This window comes from Pagrus pagrus, assembly GCF_965226575.1.
Source record: "Pagrus pagrus genome assembly, chromosome: 20".
Classification (NCBI taxonomy): domain Eukaryota; kingdom Metazoa; phylum Chordata; class Actinopteri; order Spariformes; family Sparidae; genus Pagrus; species Pagrus pagrus.
In genome coordinates this window covers 12,894,878-12,908,102 of record NC_140207.1, presented here as the reverse complement: position 1 = coordinate 12,908,102, position 13,225 = coordinate 12,894,878, and the positions used below count along the sequence as shown (strand labels likewise).

The window sequence follows — 13,225 nt, the reverse complement described above, 5'->3', positions numbered from 1 at the left end:
CTTTTGCATAAGCATGGGGCCCAATCTGCTGGGATTGCTCCGCACAGTCGGGGGGCCTCCACAGGCTTATACCGGGGGTCTTTATTTTGGGGCCCTTGCACTTTTTAACACACCACCCTTCTGTCCTGATCTGCTCGCCTTATTCATATGTATCAGTCGCTCTCTGGGTTGCAAAGTTCCCAGTTGTAGCCCCTCTGAATGGGTGAACTAATTTTGGTAGTAGTCTCAACTACAGGCCAGGGAGTCTGTCCACAACACAAGAATGTTGACCTTAGAAAGCAGCACAAAGAGGACGGCTAATTTAAAAGGATGCCTTTCCCGGTAAACAGAATGTGGTAAAACAGTACCACAGAGGGTTATAGTTCAAGCATAGAGTCCTCCTATATCTTTGAGTGCTGCTGTAAAGCCATTAGCTGATGAAACCCTGCAACAGTCGGAGAGGATTGGAGCGTTAGCTTCACCTTCACGCAAAAACAGCCCGAAGACAAAGAGAAATATCAGATTAATTATGAGACAGGTATCCTGGAACTCCCAGCAGCACCCCTGACTTCCAGTTACAGATGCAGACACCTCAGCGTCCGCCATCACTGCATTTTCCCGTATGTTACTCACATGTAACAAGGCTACGTACAGGAAAAGGCTGCAGTGTGTACATGAAGCGTGGGGGATGGGGATGTACAGTATATTTCATGCATGTTTGTGTAAGTTTGCGTGTGATTCCCTGTAATAGATCTGCAGGCACAACAAGCTGAGAAACAGACAGTGTTTCATTAGCGATTCCTGTAATGTCAATAAAGTTGGGATGGTTAACAGGAAGAGTGTGGGATGGAGCAGGGGGAGAGCGGCCCAAGGCCATGGGAAGTGTCTGAACAGGCTGCAGAGGATGATGAGGATGATGATGATGTCATCACTCATGGACTGACAGGAGATCTCGCTGGCAAAACGTCTTTGTAACATGCAGATATGATAAAGACTGGATCCAGCATCTGGATACGGGAGAAAAAAAGATGACAAATTAAATGCCAAAATCAAAACACTGGCTATTATTAAATGTAGATAATCAGTGGTGGAATACAGTGAAGTATATTTACTATACCTATTTTACCTATTTAACTATACCTATGTACAGATTTGAGATCAACAATCTGATAGCTTTAGTTACTTCTTCTACATAAGTGTACAAATTAAGTGTTTTGCTTACAACCCATATGAAGGACTGAAGGAATATTTTGTTTTGGCAATAATTAAACAAATGTTCATATGAATACAGAGGAAATGATTCATGGATAAATCATTTGGTCAATTTAAAGAAAATCTGCTGCTTATCCATAAAATAATTGTTATAATTGTCATCATTTCAAAATAATTTTAAGGTTTAGACTGTTGTGATTGGACAGAATGTGCATAGTGAATACAGCCTGACCGATACTCAATTTTTGGGTTCGATGTTGTGTTGGGTTGAACTTTTTGCAATGATTCCACAAATGTGCTCATCAAACACACACAAAGATACGCAACAGAGGCAGAACATTTTATAGTTTAACAATAAACTTCATTGTCCAAAAGAAATCAGTGCACTGAAACAGTAAACTGTACTGGGAATTTTATTATTATAATATATCAATATCAATTGAGGAATGACAATAATATTAGTTGGAGTCTTAGCTGCACTTTAACAACAGTAAAATCCCTCTTTTACATTAAATGTATGGGTAATAATAATCTAATGAGACAATATAATACTTTGTTCTGCACTGAATACTTTTCCTCTTAATACTTTAAGAACATTTTCTTATTTTCGTTACATACTTTTAATTAAGTAACATTTTCAATGCAGGATTCACAACAGAGTACTTTTTCAGTATAGCATCAGCACTTTTACTGAGGCAAAGCGTCTGAATACTTCCTCCACTCCTGTAAATATTATATATTACTAAAGTGAAAAATGTCTTTACACAGTTCTGGATTTTGTATTTTGCCAAGAATTAAAAACAAAAACGTTTCAAATACTTTATAATAACCATCATTAAGAAATGGTCAACTTATAGTTAAGTATGCATTAGTTTATAGTTATTTCACTGTAAATAAACAATGAAATGCTTTATAAACCATGTATTAAACATTTGTTTACTGTAGAGTAACAACTGATGTAAATGGTTAATAAATACTGTGTAGTTCACCTATAAACATTATCTGGATGCCCATTATTAAGTTCTAACTGATGTTTATAAACCTTTACAATTGATTAGTAAAATGTTTATAAAGCATTTAATTGTTTATTAATAGTAAAATAACTATGAACTGAAGTTTGATTAACTTTACATTAACCATTTATTAATCATGGTTACTTGATTAATAATACAAATGCATACAAAAGTGATACAAATGATTTTTTTTCTTGCTTTTTGTTTGTAAAAAACTTTTTACATATTAGTACTACAGCATTTTATCATTGCTCTTTCACACACTTAAAGAAGTTTTGAGAGACAGATGCTTCTACAAATCAATGCTTCTCAAGTGGTCATTTCCCAGCCCACCTGCATGTGATGTATCACAACAAGCAGCCTCTGTTTAATGCCAATCTTGAGGTCTGAGCACCATCTACTGGTCATGTTAAGGAACACAAACACCCTGCTGCTTCTGGTATTAGTCAACCAGATTGTACACTAGAGGGCGCTGTTGTATTTCTCTCCTTTGTGGAAGCAGTGCTTGGATATGAAATCAGTTATTTGCTCCATCACATTATAAAAACCTTTCTTACAGGGTGACACGCAGACAGTCTGCTATTTATTTGAGTTTACAGTTTCATTGACTTTTTACGCAATACACAGGGAATGATCCATTTCTGCACAACACTGGTCTGAATATCTCCCACAGATATTGATATTTTAATTAGGTTTGATTTCTGACCCCTGTGAGCAATAAACTGCTTTTACAGTCATTCTAATAAGAGGCTGTGTGTTTTATTGCTGGGTATATGAGAAATGCAATACAAGCACTGGCAGTGATTGTGGGAAACATTTAGACATGAAGGAAAGCTTTGTAGAGACCCCCTCCCCTTTTAAAAATGCAGGCATGCTTGTTCAGTCTCTATTGTACTGGTTCACTCGTTCACATGGGAAGTTTTCTGTTTGTGTTTCTGCACCAAAGACAAACACGTTTTGTTCTTCTGCCGCTGCAAGCCAAATTCCTCTTAAGCCGCACTGTAGCCCATTAACACTATTTCTGGGAATGCATGAACATATTAACCTTTGGGAAAAAGCTGCTCCTGTCATCTGGGAGGTCTCCAGTCACATTCTCTCCTTCGCTCAGTTTTATTGTGAAAGGTCATGGACTAACTAAATGTCCCCGGGCTAAAAGGGTCACTTCTCTAAATCAATGACTTTGAGTTGGCCCTTAAAATGTGCTTTGGACAAGCAGTATATACAGCGAATGTTCGAATCGCTTATATTGTTTAAACTTCTTTATCGTCTTCTCCATGATTACAAAGAATTAGAATATCAGTATTGTATTGGACTTAAGTATCCTGTTATGAAGAACTGAAACTGACAAAGACAATAAAGAAATAAGGAAATGACTAAATGGCTCAATATTTAAATTATATGACATTAAATTCACCAAACATGATATTCAAAATACATTTAGGCAGTAATTAATTTCTAAATTGTGCCATAACTTGATATTTTTGTTTTAATGTGCTTCTATATGATTAATTCCCATATTTATTTACTTTCTGTTTTATTTTTCCATTTTATTCATTCATTTATTTTTACATATTTATTTCTGTGTTTATTTCTGTATTCTTCTCCCTTCACATGTTGAAAGATAACATATAAATATATGCATCAATGAATATGTAAATAGATAACTAGAATAAATAAATAGGAAAGTAGATAAATAGAGAGAATAATACAAAGCAAATGAATTACAGAAGCAAAGAAACCAAAGAAAACCATAGTATATAGTATATGTAATGTAGTATTAACAGTGTATTTTGTAGGTGAAAGCAAATCACACGTTTAGTCCTCTAATAGGTTTCCTGCTCGAGGTTGACCTGCAGAGCTTCTGCAGAGATGATAAACTGCCAAATAATTCCTCTCATCTCCTCATGCCGGTGTGTATTCATGGTGGTTTGTGGTATTGATCAGGTTGCTGCGCGCTGATGGCCAGAGACAGGGATGAAAAACTCTTGAATGGAGGCCACAGAGGTCTATGATGGACCATGATGCTTCTCATCGATCCCTCTGATTGACTGTTGAGAGACTGTCATTCCCTGTCAGACGCACAAGCAAATGGTGGACCGCATCATTTCGAAATAGAAAGCTGAGCTTATGTGTCACTTAAAAAGAGACAACACAAAAATATTCAACATTTGCTGTGTAGTGAAGCGGAGATTTGACATTCAGCCTTTGTTTAAAGGCTACGGAGAAAACCAAAGAGCATCAGAATGAGGAGGAGGAGGAAGAGCGGGATTGATCACCCAGCCTACCTAGTCTAGGAAATGAATTAATGACCTTGGGGAAAGTCATCCATCCCTTTGACAGTCACAGGGAGTCAACTCCCTCTCTCTCTCTATTAAACGAAAAATGTGTATCTCTATCAGCTGTCTAATGTTTTCCATTTAATCTACATTAAGTGATGTTTTACCTTTCAAAAAATAAAAGATTTTGAAAAAATATCTACACTTGTCCTCCTCAAAAGAAAAGTCTTCATATGATTTACATGAATGTGATTGTCTTGATATGTAACAGGAATATCAGATTAATTCCAGCTGTATGTATAAACTACATTCCTCCAAGGTAAAGAGAGGTATTTCAGTGCAGTCTTCAATGTAATATACTAGTTGAAGTACTTTTCATCAATGACTGAGTGCTAGTATTCTCTGAGGAAATAAAATGCCTTCACTGGAGACATTTTTGATTACAATTTATTGCGTCAGAGAGACTTGCCAGCCACTGAGCCCATTGTCTATAGGAGCCTGTGGCTGTGACCAGTCAATCAATGCTGGGTCAGCAAGGGTCTCAGCTGTCCACATGACGTAGTGTACCAAACAAGCCAACATATGGAGCCGTGAAGCATGCTGGTACTTGAAGTCCTTGAGTTGGTGTATTCTAAATCAGCTGCGTGAAAATATGAATGTATTAATATTCACAGAAATAGTCACCGTTGCTTGCGTCTCCGATATCCGCTGTTACTTATTTCAGTTGTATGTGTAGTCAGATAGGGACGTGAACGCGCGTCAGAGTCGGGGAAGAAACTACAAATCCCAAACGTGGCCGATTCACCCCCGAGATTTGCTGCGTTGAAGTTGCCTTCGTCGTATTGTGTGTCACCTCGGAGCTTGAAAGTTTTAAAGAAGGTTTGTCGCAAGTGTGTGTGTTTGGTGAAAAATACCAACAAAGAAGACCAAGACACTTTTATCGGGGATTGTTTTAACAGTTTAGAGCTCAAATAGCAAAGAGCTGCTTCGCGTTATGGGCATAAAATGAGTTTGTGCAGGGTAACTTTTATTGATGAGTACATTTGTAGATCAAAATCTGTCGTGTAATCATCAGTTATATCACTTATTTAGTCTTATTAATCAAAACGTGTCACATTTAGCGCCTTTTTCCACTTTATTGTCGCTCCTAACGGTACGATGTGCGATTTCCGACGGTCAGTGAAGGAAGCACTTGCCCACCAGCAGCAGCAGCCATCCGCATCAAACAGATTTCATTCAGTGAGTGGCCGCTCCGTGGAGAACAACAGGCTACCTCCCTCTGTCCTGTGTGAGTATTACAGCCCTTTCCCTACAAGTTGTGTCACATTATATTTGTCGCCGTTTCGCTCGAGGCCGACACTTATTGTTTGGTTAATTTCAGAAACGCCTCGTGTTGAATATGAGGTTTTATTTCTTTTCAAAGTCATGACTGAGACGTTTGTGGGCAGCGTGGTCTTTTGTTCTCTAGGAATATTTCTCGTTTTGACAAAGGGCTGTTATTTAGCCTTAGCCCGCTGCGACAGTTTGACACCAATGCGACTGTTTGCTCTTTTATTTTTTTTGTTTCTTGTTTTTTCGTGTGATATTTTTTTGTGCTAAGTATTTTAGCCAGACGAAGTGAGCAGTTTTAATCAAGGGTGGGCATATTTCCATATTGCCACAAGTTATAACGGTTATTTTTTCATATATTTACGTGGCTATTTGAAAGTAGCAACCGTTTTTTTTATGGTAGCTAATGTCTTTAATTTCCTGTTTTCATCTTCTTTTTTTTCAGGATGCTGCACAGCTATGGGACAAAGGAAACAAAAAAAGCCCTTATGAATCAAGGATGCTTTCTAACAAAGAGCCATAAAATCAATATCAACGTGGGATCCTTAATTTGGATAACATTGTAAAAAAGCAGCACCTTTTGTTAATGGTTACATGTTTTATTTGAAATCTTATTATCTATTTATTGTAAACAACTCAAGTGTTAAGTTAAAGAAGGTGATGTTCTTCTGTATTCATTCATGATACCACTATCATCACTAGTGGCTTGTAGGTGGAGTTTGCCACTATGTGGAATAAAACATGCACATAACTAGAGGGGTTCAGTCCGCCCCGGTCCTACTGACAGGGCAGAGTCTTCTCTTCAGCTCCCCTGTGTCCTCATGTGGCACCGGCTACTGACTGACTGACCCGAGCCGTCGGAAGCTACATCTCCAGCTGTGCCATGACTTCATCGGACAATGAGGAAACAGGGAGCGACCTGTCTGAGTCTCTGGAGATCCGTGAGCTCCAGGACCAGTACATGGATTCAGAAAACTGCTTCAAGTCCAAAAGCCTACCCATCCTGAATGGACCCTGTCGGCAGGAACGAAAGGCTGCGGAGAGTCCGCTGGTCAAAACCACCCACACCTGTGTGGCAGTGCAGGAGAGCAGCGAGCTCCAGCCTAAAACCCCAGACTCCAGCCAGGCAGAGTCCCCCTCCTCCAGGACAGACTTCTCCCCCTCCGCCTCCAGCATGGTGGGGCTCAGCAGCTCTTTACCTGTGGACGGCCACAGGGCCGCTGGCTCCGGGGGTAAAAAACTTGGTTTCTCTCTCACCCGCCTTATCCGCATCCCAGCCAGGAAGTATGTGCGGGTCATCCTTAGGGACTCCCGCTGCTTCCTGTTCTGCATGTGCTACCTGACCTTTATTCAGTCCCTGATGGTTTCAGGCTACCTGAGCAGCGTCATCACCACCATCGAGAAGCGTTACAGCCTGCGCAGCTCTGAGTCCGGCCTGCTGGTCAGCTGCTTCGACATCGGCAGCTTGCTGGTGGTGGTCTTCATCTCCTACTTTGGCGGCAGAGGTCAGAGGCCACGCTGGCTGGCTGTGGGTGGTGTGGTCATCGCCATAGGGGCAGCGTTGTTTTCCCTGCCGCACTTCATCTCACCACCCTACCAGATCCAGGAGATGAACTCATCTACGGGCCGCGAAGGCCTCTGTCAGAGCGGCAACAGCAGCGGGCGTGACCTGCTTGATGTGGCGTCGTGCCCTCGTGACCAGGAGGGCAACGAACACAACCTGTATGTGACTCTGTTCATCTGTGCCCAGATACTGGTGGGCATGGGCTCGACACCGATCTACACCCTGGGGCCCACCTACCTGGATGACAATGTGAAGAAAGAAAATGCATCGCTCTACCTGGGTAAGAAAATCTGGAAGCACTGTAATGCATTTTTTTTTCCTTGCTTGTGATTGACATTTACAGAAAGTGAAGAAATTATATTGCAGTTAGGCGGTTTTACACAGAAACATTTCTAGACTTGAGCAGTTCCACTATTCTTGCTCCGCAGCTCTGATGTGTGACTGCGTTAGTGGTCTCTAACCCAATCAGTCTCAAGTATCCCTGCTGATTTCATTTCCACTATAAATGGATTAGATGTTTGCATTGTGATAGGTCTAAAAGACAGTCATGCACTGGTCTGGCCTTGCTGATGTTTACCAGGAAGGGCATGTACATGTACCCGATGAGTTCAACAATGCACTCATATCCCCCCTGCCCTCTGTCCTTTTGATTTAATCTCCCCGGCATGCAACCTCTGCACCACACTGAGGTAAATACAGAGACTGCAAAGTCAACCTTGGAGCACATGAGAGGAGTGTGGGATGAGAAGCAGAACTGGGTTGCTTATGATTAATGGTCCCATACTGTCTGCGCTTGTATGTGTGTGTGTGCACAGAAGGTGAGCAGCAGTAAAGCAACATTTTCTCGTGTGAAGCCAGAAAAGACGAGTTTCTGTTGTGTCTGTTTTATTCCAAATCATTGGTACGTTTCTGCGCAGGTATCCTAATCATCTGGTATGCTGAGGCTTTTCTGGCCTTAATGGTCTTGTACATACATACCACGTCTCTACATAGTTCATAAAGGATTGCATGATTGCAGAGGTAATCCTCCTGTCTATCTGCGCCCCGTAGGTGGGTTATTGGGACATGGGGCACCCCTCAATCTGCTGCAGGGTCTTACACAGATGGTCACGCCCCACTGATTTTAGTGTCGGGCTGCATCTCGGGCTGTGTGATATGACAAAAGTCTCAACCCAACAATGCGACAGAAGCAGCCCCTCTTTTTGATACAAGATCCTCGTTTTTTCTTGGCTGTGTAGAATTACCCCATTCTGTCACGTTCACTCTCCTTCATGTTTGTTTGTGTTGTCTTCATGCAAATTACCTGGTTGCATCCATGCTGTGCAGCAGAACACAAAGCATTCTCCAAATGACCACCAATGACCTCTACAATGAGTGGAGCTGATATATACTGATATATTTGTCAGCCGATATTGGCCTCTCACATATATATCGGTATTGGCGTATATGTTGACCGTTATGCGATACGAGAACTTTTGTCCAGAAAGATGCTTGGGTAGTTTATAATTATGAAATTCCCAGTGAAGTTTCAGCCACAATAATCCAGTATCGACTGGGCTCTAGTAAACAGTGCGATTTGCGACACAATGAAATAAGAGAGAGATCATAATTATGAAAGTCGTCACAGGGCTCCAGGGTGTGATGTCATTAATTTGCTTGTTTTGTCCAACTAACAGACCAAGAACTGTTCATTCGGCAATAACATAACCATCATGAATGTTTCATTTCCACTTGATAAATATCTTGAACGATTAATCCATTTGATTTGACTTTTCGGTTGATCCGCTAACTGATTAATTGACTGTCTGTGTATATTCATGCACTCTGCTGGATGACAAACATGTAGATGGTTGCACAGCATTAGCCACAGCGTGCTGACACCAGCCCTTGATCAAAACATTACACAGCCTATGGAGCACATTCGCTGTCGAGTCCTTTTGCTGCCTGCTCCGCTGCCCTGGAGACCCAGTATTGATCAGATCCCTGCGTCACAGGGAGCCAATGCAGCAGAGCTGTTGGAAAAACAAGGGGAAAACAACCTCAAACACAGACTTGCTGTGCCCTCACCTTGGCAAAGCACTCCAGAGTGAATGCATCAGGGCTCGGAAGGCTCATTGAGCCATCACAGTCAAGAAGACATCATCCTCGTACAGATATCCATCAAAAGCAGCACTTGCTCCGGTGACCTTGATGGCTATTTTCAGAGGGATAATCTGTTTCGTTCAGCGAAGCATTGTTTGGGAAAAACATGTTCTGACATGTCAGAGCAGAGCAGATAAAGGGGAAAATGTCCTTGATTTGAATTTCAGATACCTGAAATAACCATGGTAACTGGGCTTCAGTTTTATTGTCTGGGTATGTTTTTATCTGTGACATTCTCGGAGCTGTGTTGTTGGTATTTTTGGTACGTGAATCAGCCACAGGTGAAGGAGTTCAGGTAGTGCTGGCTTGAATAGGATCCACCCTCAGACATTGAAATTCTTTGTTTCACCTTAGAAAAACATATTGTTGGACACGTGTAAGAATTGAATTGAAATGTTCTTTTTCTCACCTCTACCCATCCCCCTCTCTCCCTGCAATAGATCACTACTATAACCTTCTCACGCTCAAAGCCTTTGCCGTTCCTTCCCAACTTCATTTTGTGGAGATGTAGGCTACCCATATCTGGAGGAGGAGGCTTCCCCCACACTCACCTCGAGGTGTTTCTTTTTCCCCAAACCCATTAAAGTAAACCCCATCTCAATTTACACAGGCTCAGAGGGGAGGAGTTGCTCGCTTTTGTAGGACAATGCGGTTTACACTGAGGGGTACTTCTGGTGCCCTTGGAGGGAGAGAAAGAGTGAGTGTGTGTGTCTTTTTTCAGTATGTTATCTTTGTGTATGCATGCATACACAGTGGGGCATTCCCACTGACCTGTCACCCCATTTCCCAGCTCTGGCCCCACGTCACTATGGTAATATAACGGGCATGGCATCTGAACTTTTACTCTACTTTCTGAGGAAATGGAGAAATTAGGGTACACCTAATTTGGCTTTGTGGCTCTCTCTTTTTAGGATTCTCTTGTTTTATTATACCACCCTAGAGACGTGGCAGCTCTGGTGTTGAACTAGCCACCATGTGCGCAATTTACATTTCTACCTCATTCCTCAGTTCTTTCTCCCTTTCTGCACCAACAGATTTACAGCACACCATTCCTGGTGTCACTATGGTGAACGTTTGTCTGCACACTTCTTTGAGAAGCTGCTCCATCTTGTGTGAAGGTGGCTCGTTGCATTAGATGAGGTTTCTGTTCTTGAGTTGAGTAGTAAAAGTTCAACTGGAAGCAAACCTATTTGAAGCACTGCCCAGCTTTTGTTCTTTTGTTGTCTCTGCTGTTTCTGATTGTCTCCAATCTGTCACCATCGCCATCTGATTTGGCAACATAATGACCCACACATCTAAATGATCAATAATCTAGATTCTCCTCATTGAATTGTTGATCCAATTCCAGCTCTGGACAGTGGCTGTGACCTCCCCTTGTGACTGAGAGGGGGCGGGTTTTTTCTTTCCCCCGCTGATGGCCTCTGTGATTTACAAGCTAATGATGCTGAGAACTGAGAAGCGGTTATTGATGTGGGACGAATGGAGAGGTCAGCTCTGACTAGATTGCTGCTTGGGTGTCCACATTATCTTCTAGAGGATGCACAAAAATATGACTTAAAAAACACAATTTATTAAAAGTAAAGTTGGAGACAGCAGACAAGCCAGTTTTCATAGCCTGGAAGGCCCAGGTCACAGCTGTTACGATCCTTTGTTTATGCACTGTTGTTTTTTAATAACCTTTTTATTGTCTAGACTTTGCAGCCTCTTTGCATGCAAATATGCATGTAGTCACCCTCTCTACATGCAGGATAAGGTTAATTGATTCCTCCTGGCCGGCAGTCGCCAGATGACTAGAGCTGCAATGATTAAATTTTTAAAGCAAAAACGAGGTCAGAATTCTCTGACTCCCATTCCCCCCTGAATCCCCAGTCTCCTCTGATTGGTCAGCTCAAGCATGCCTGACCCAGTGCCACTAACAACAACAGAGCAGCTGTACTAGATCAATTCTCACGTGCCAAACTAGCCACTGGGCTTTAATTATGGAAATGTGTGACACGAGAATGCAGTGTGATGGCAATTAAAGGCAGGACTCCTGACGAGGTGTTTTAGGAGCAGTGTTTTCTGTGGGAGAGATGAGCTTTGTTGGTGCAGACTTTTACCCTTCTAACTTTCAAGACCTTTTACGTGCACAAGAACCTATATAACTCACTGAAGGAAAGGAAAAAAATGAAAAGGCATAATAAGTCTCTATTAATCGAGAATATAATCTTTGGCTGCAACCTTGCAGCTGATTCTGAAACTAACACAGCGAATTGATGTGTATTAATGGTGCTCGTGTATTATTAATGTTTTGTTAGAAAAACCAAGGGCATCTGACGCAGCACCGGTCTGACACAGTGGGACTGTAGAGGCTTGTTTATTTACTAAAGAGGAGAGGGAGGAAAAGAGGTGGTGCCCAGTTTAGGAAGAGGGGCGCTCACATAAGCACAAGGGGTGTGTTCTTTGCTCTCCCTCTGACAAATTTAGAAAGTACAGTTGGTCTCAGTCTCTCTGCTGAGGTGTCTTTGGAGTGTATATATATATGTGTGTCCCTACCAGGTTAGAGAGGCAAAAATGGTTGGTTTACAGTCATACCTTGCTGTTTATATTTTATCTGACGCTGAGGATTATCAGTCCTGGCCCTGCCACGTCCCTTTCTGTGCACACTCAGTCAATTTCGTTAAACTGTATGTCCTGTTCTGCTCAGCAGCCACAGCAAACGCAGATTGTGCACACGCAGAAGCAAAAACAAGTCCCCAGAGCCGCTGTCTGCCCCTCCAGGCCGGGACAGATCACATTTCAAGATTGGGTATGGTTCACGTTTGGCCCCATCAGAGGCTGGCACACATATAGAAATAAGCCTGGTCCTGTTTCATCACTGTCCCCTTGGCTTATTCTCAAGGAGGTTTTAAATATCTCTGCCCCCCTCTCCCTCCACCGAGGCCTGTTGGACACACAGGCCCTCAGGGTTACTCAGCAGCAGGCGACCTTTTTTAGCTGCAGACTGCCGGGCTGCCAGCTCCCACTACTACAACTACAACTACTACGACGACTCCCCTGTGAACCACCGACCCCTCTGGGGCTGGTCCAGTGCCACTGATGACTCTGTCCGTGCTTCAGAAACTTTTTCCACCGACCTGCCCTCCTCACAGACAACTCTCCCTTTAATCAGTCCCGAAGAGTAGGAGTGATGGTGTAAGGCAGAGAACGAGAGTGTGGGAGTCGGTTTGTTTCCAGGCAGGTGTCCACAACAACTGTTCGGTGATCATCGCTCAACCTCATTGGCCGATGACTTCTGGCCATTTTTCAGCATTGTGGCCGGGTTGTTTTGACAGTGTGGGAAGGTTCCTGGGGAAATGCCACAAGAGTTTGTTTGTGATAGCAGGAAAGCTGAGAAACCTTTTGTCTTCAGCTATGCGGGAAATAAATGGAAATTTTTTCTTTGTTCTCGCTGGCTCTTTGGTCCACGGTGTTCCTCCAAATCCTCCTTGAACCCTGACTCTTGTTGGCTCGGGTTAGAATTGAAGAATGTCCCGAAATAGCTTTGAAGTGGTTTAATTGTCACTGCTCAGAAACGCTGCAAGAGAATGTTACTTCCTGTGTGTTTTGTGGCGTTCACACGTTAGAAATCAGCTTGGAAAATAGAAGAGAATTTGCATTTTCAGACATGGCCAGATGTTATATCATGACTGCAGATGCTTCCATCCCACCCACAAAGCCGCAAATCCTAA

General features: G+C 42.4%; 1 protein-coding gene across 1 annotated transcript in view; it reads left to right on the top strand.

The window, feature by feature from the left end:
* The first annotated feature begins 5,618 nt into the window (after window positions 1-5,618).
* slco5a1 (solute carrier organic anion transporter family member 5A1) overlaps window positions 5,619-13,225 on the top strand; it is a 42,015-nt gene continuing 34,408 nt past the window's right edge. The window contains exons 1-2 of the mRNA XM_084341296.1: window positions 5,619-5,768; window positions 6,255-7,653. Coding sequence (XP_084197422.1) covers window positions 6,693-7,653 — 961 coding nt within the window. The 5' untranslated portion in view covers window positions 5,619-5,768; window positions 6,255-6,692. The remainder of the gene's footprint in view (window positions 5,769-6,254; window positions 7,654-13,225) is intronic.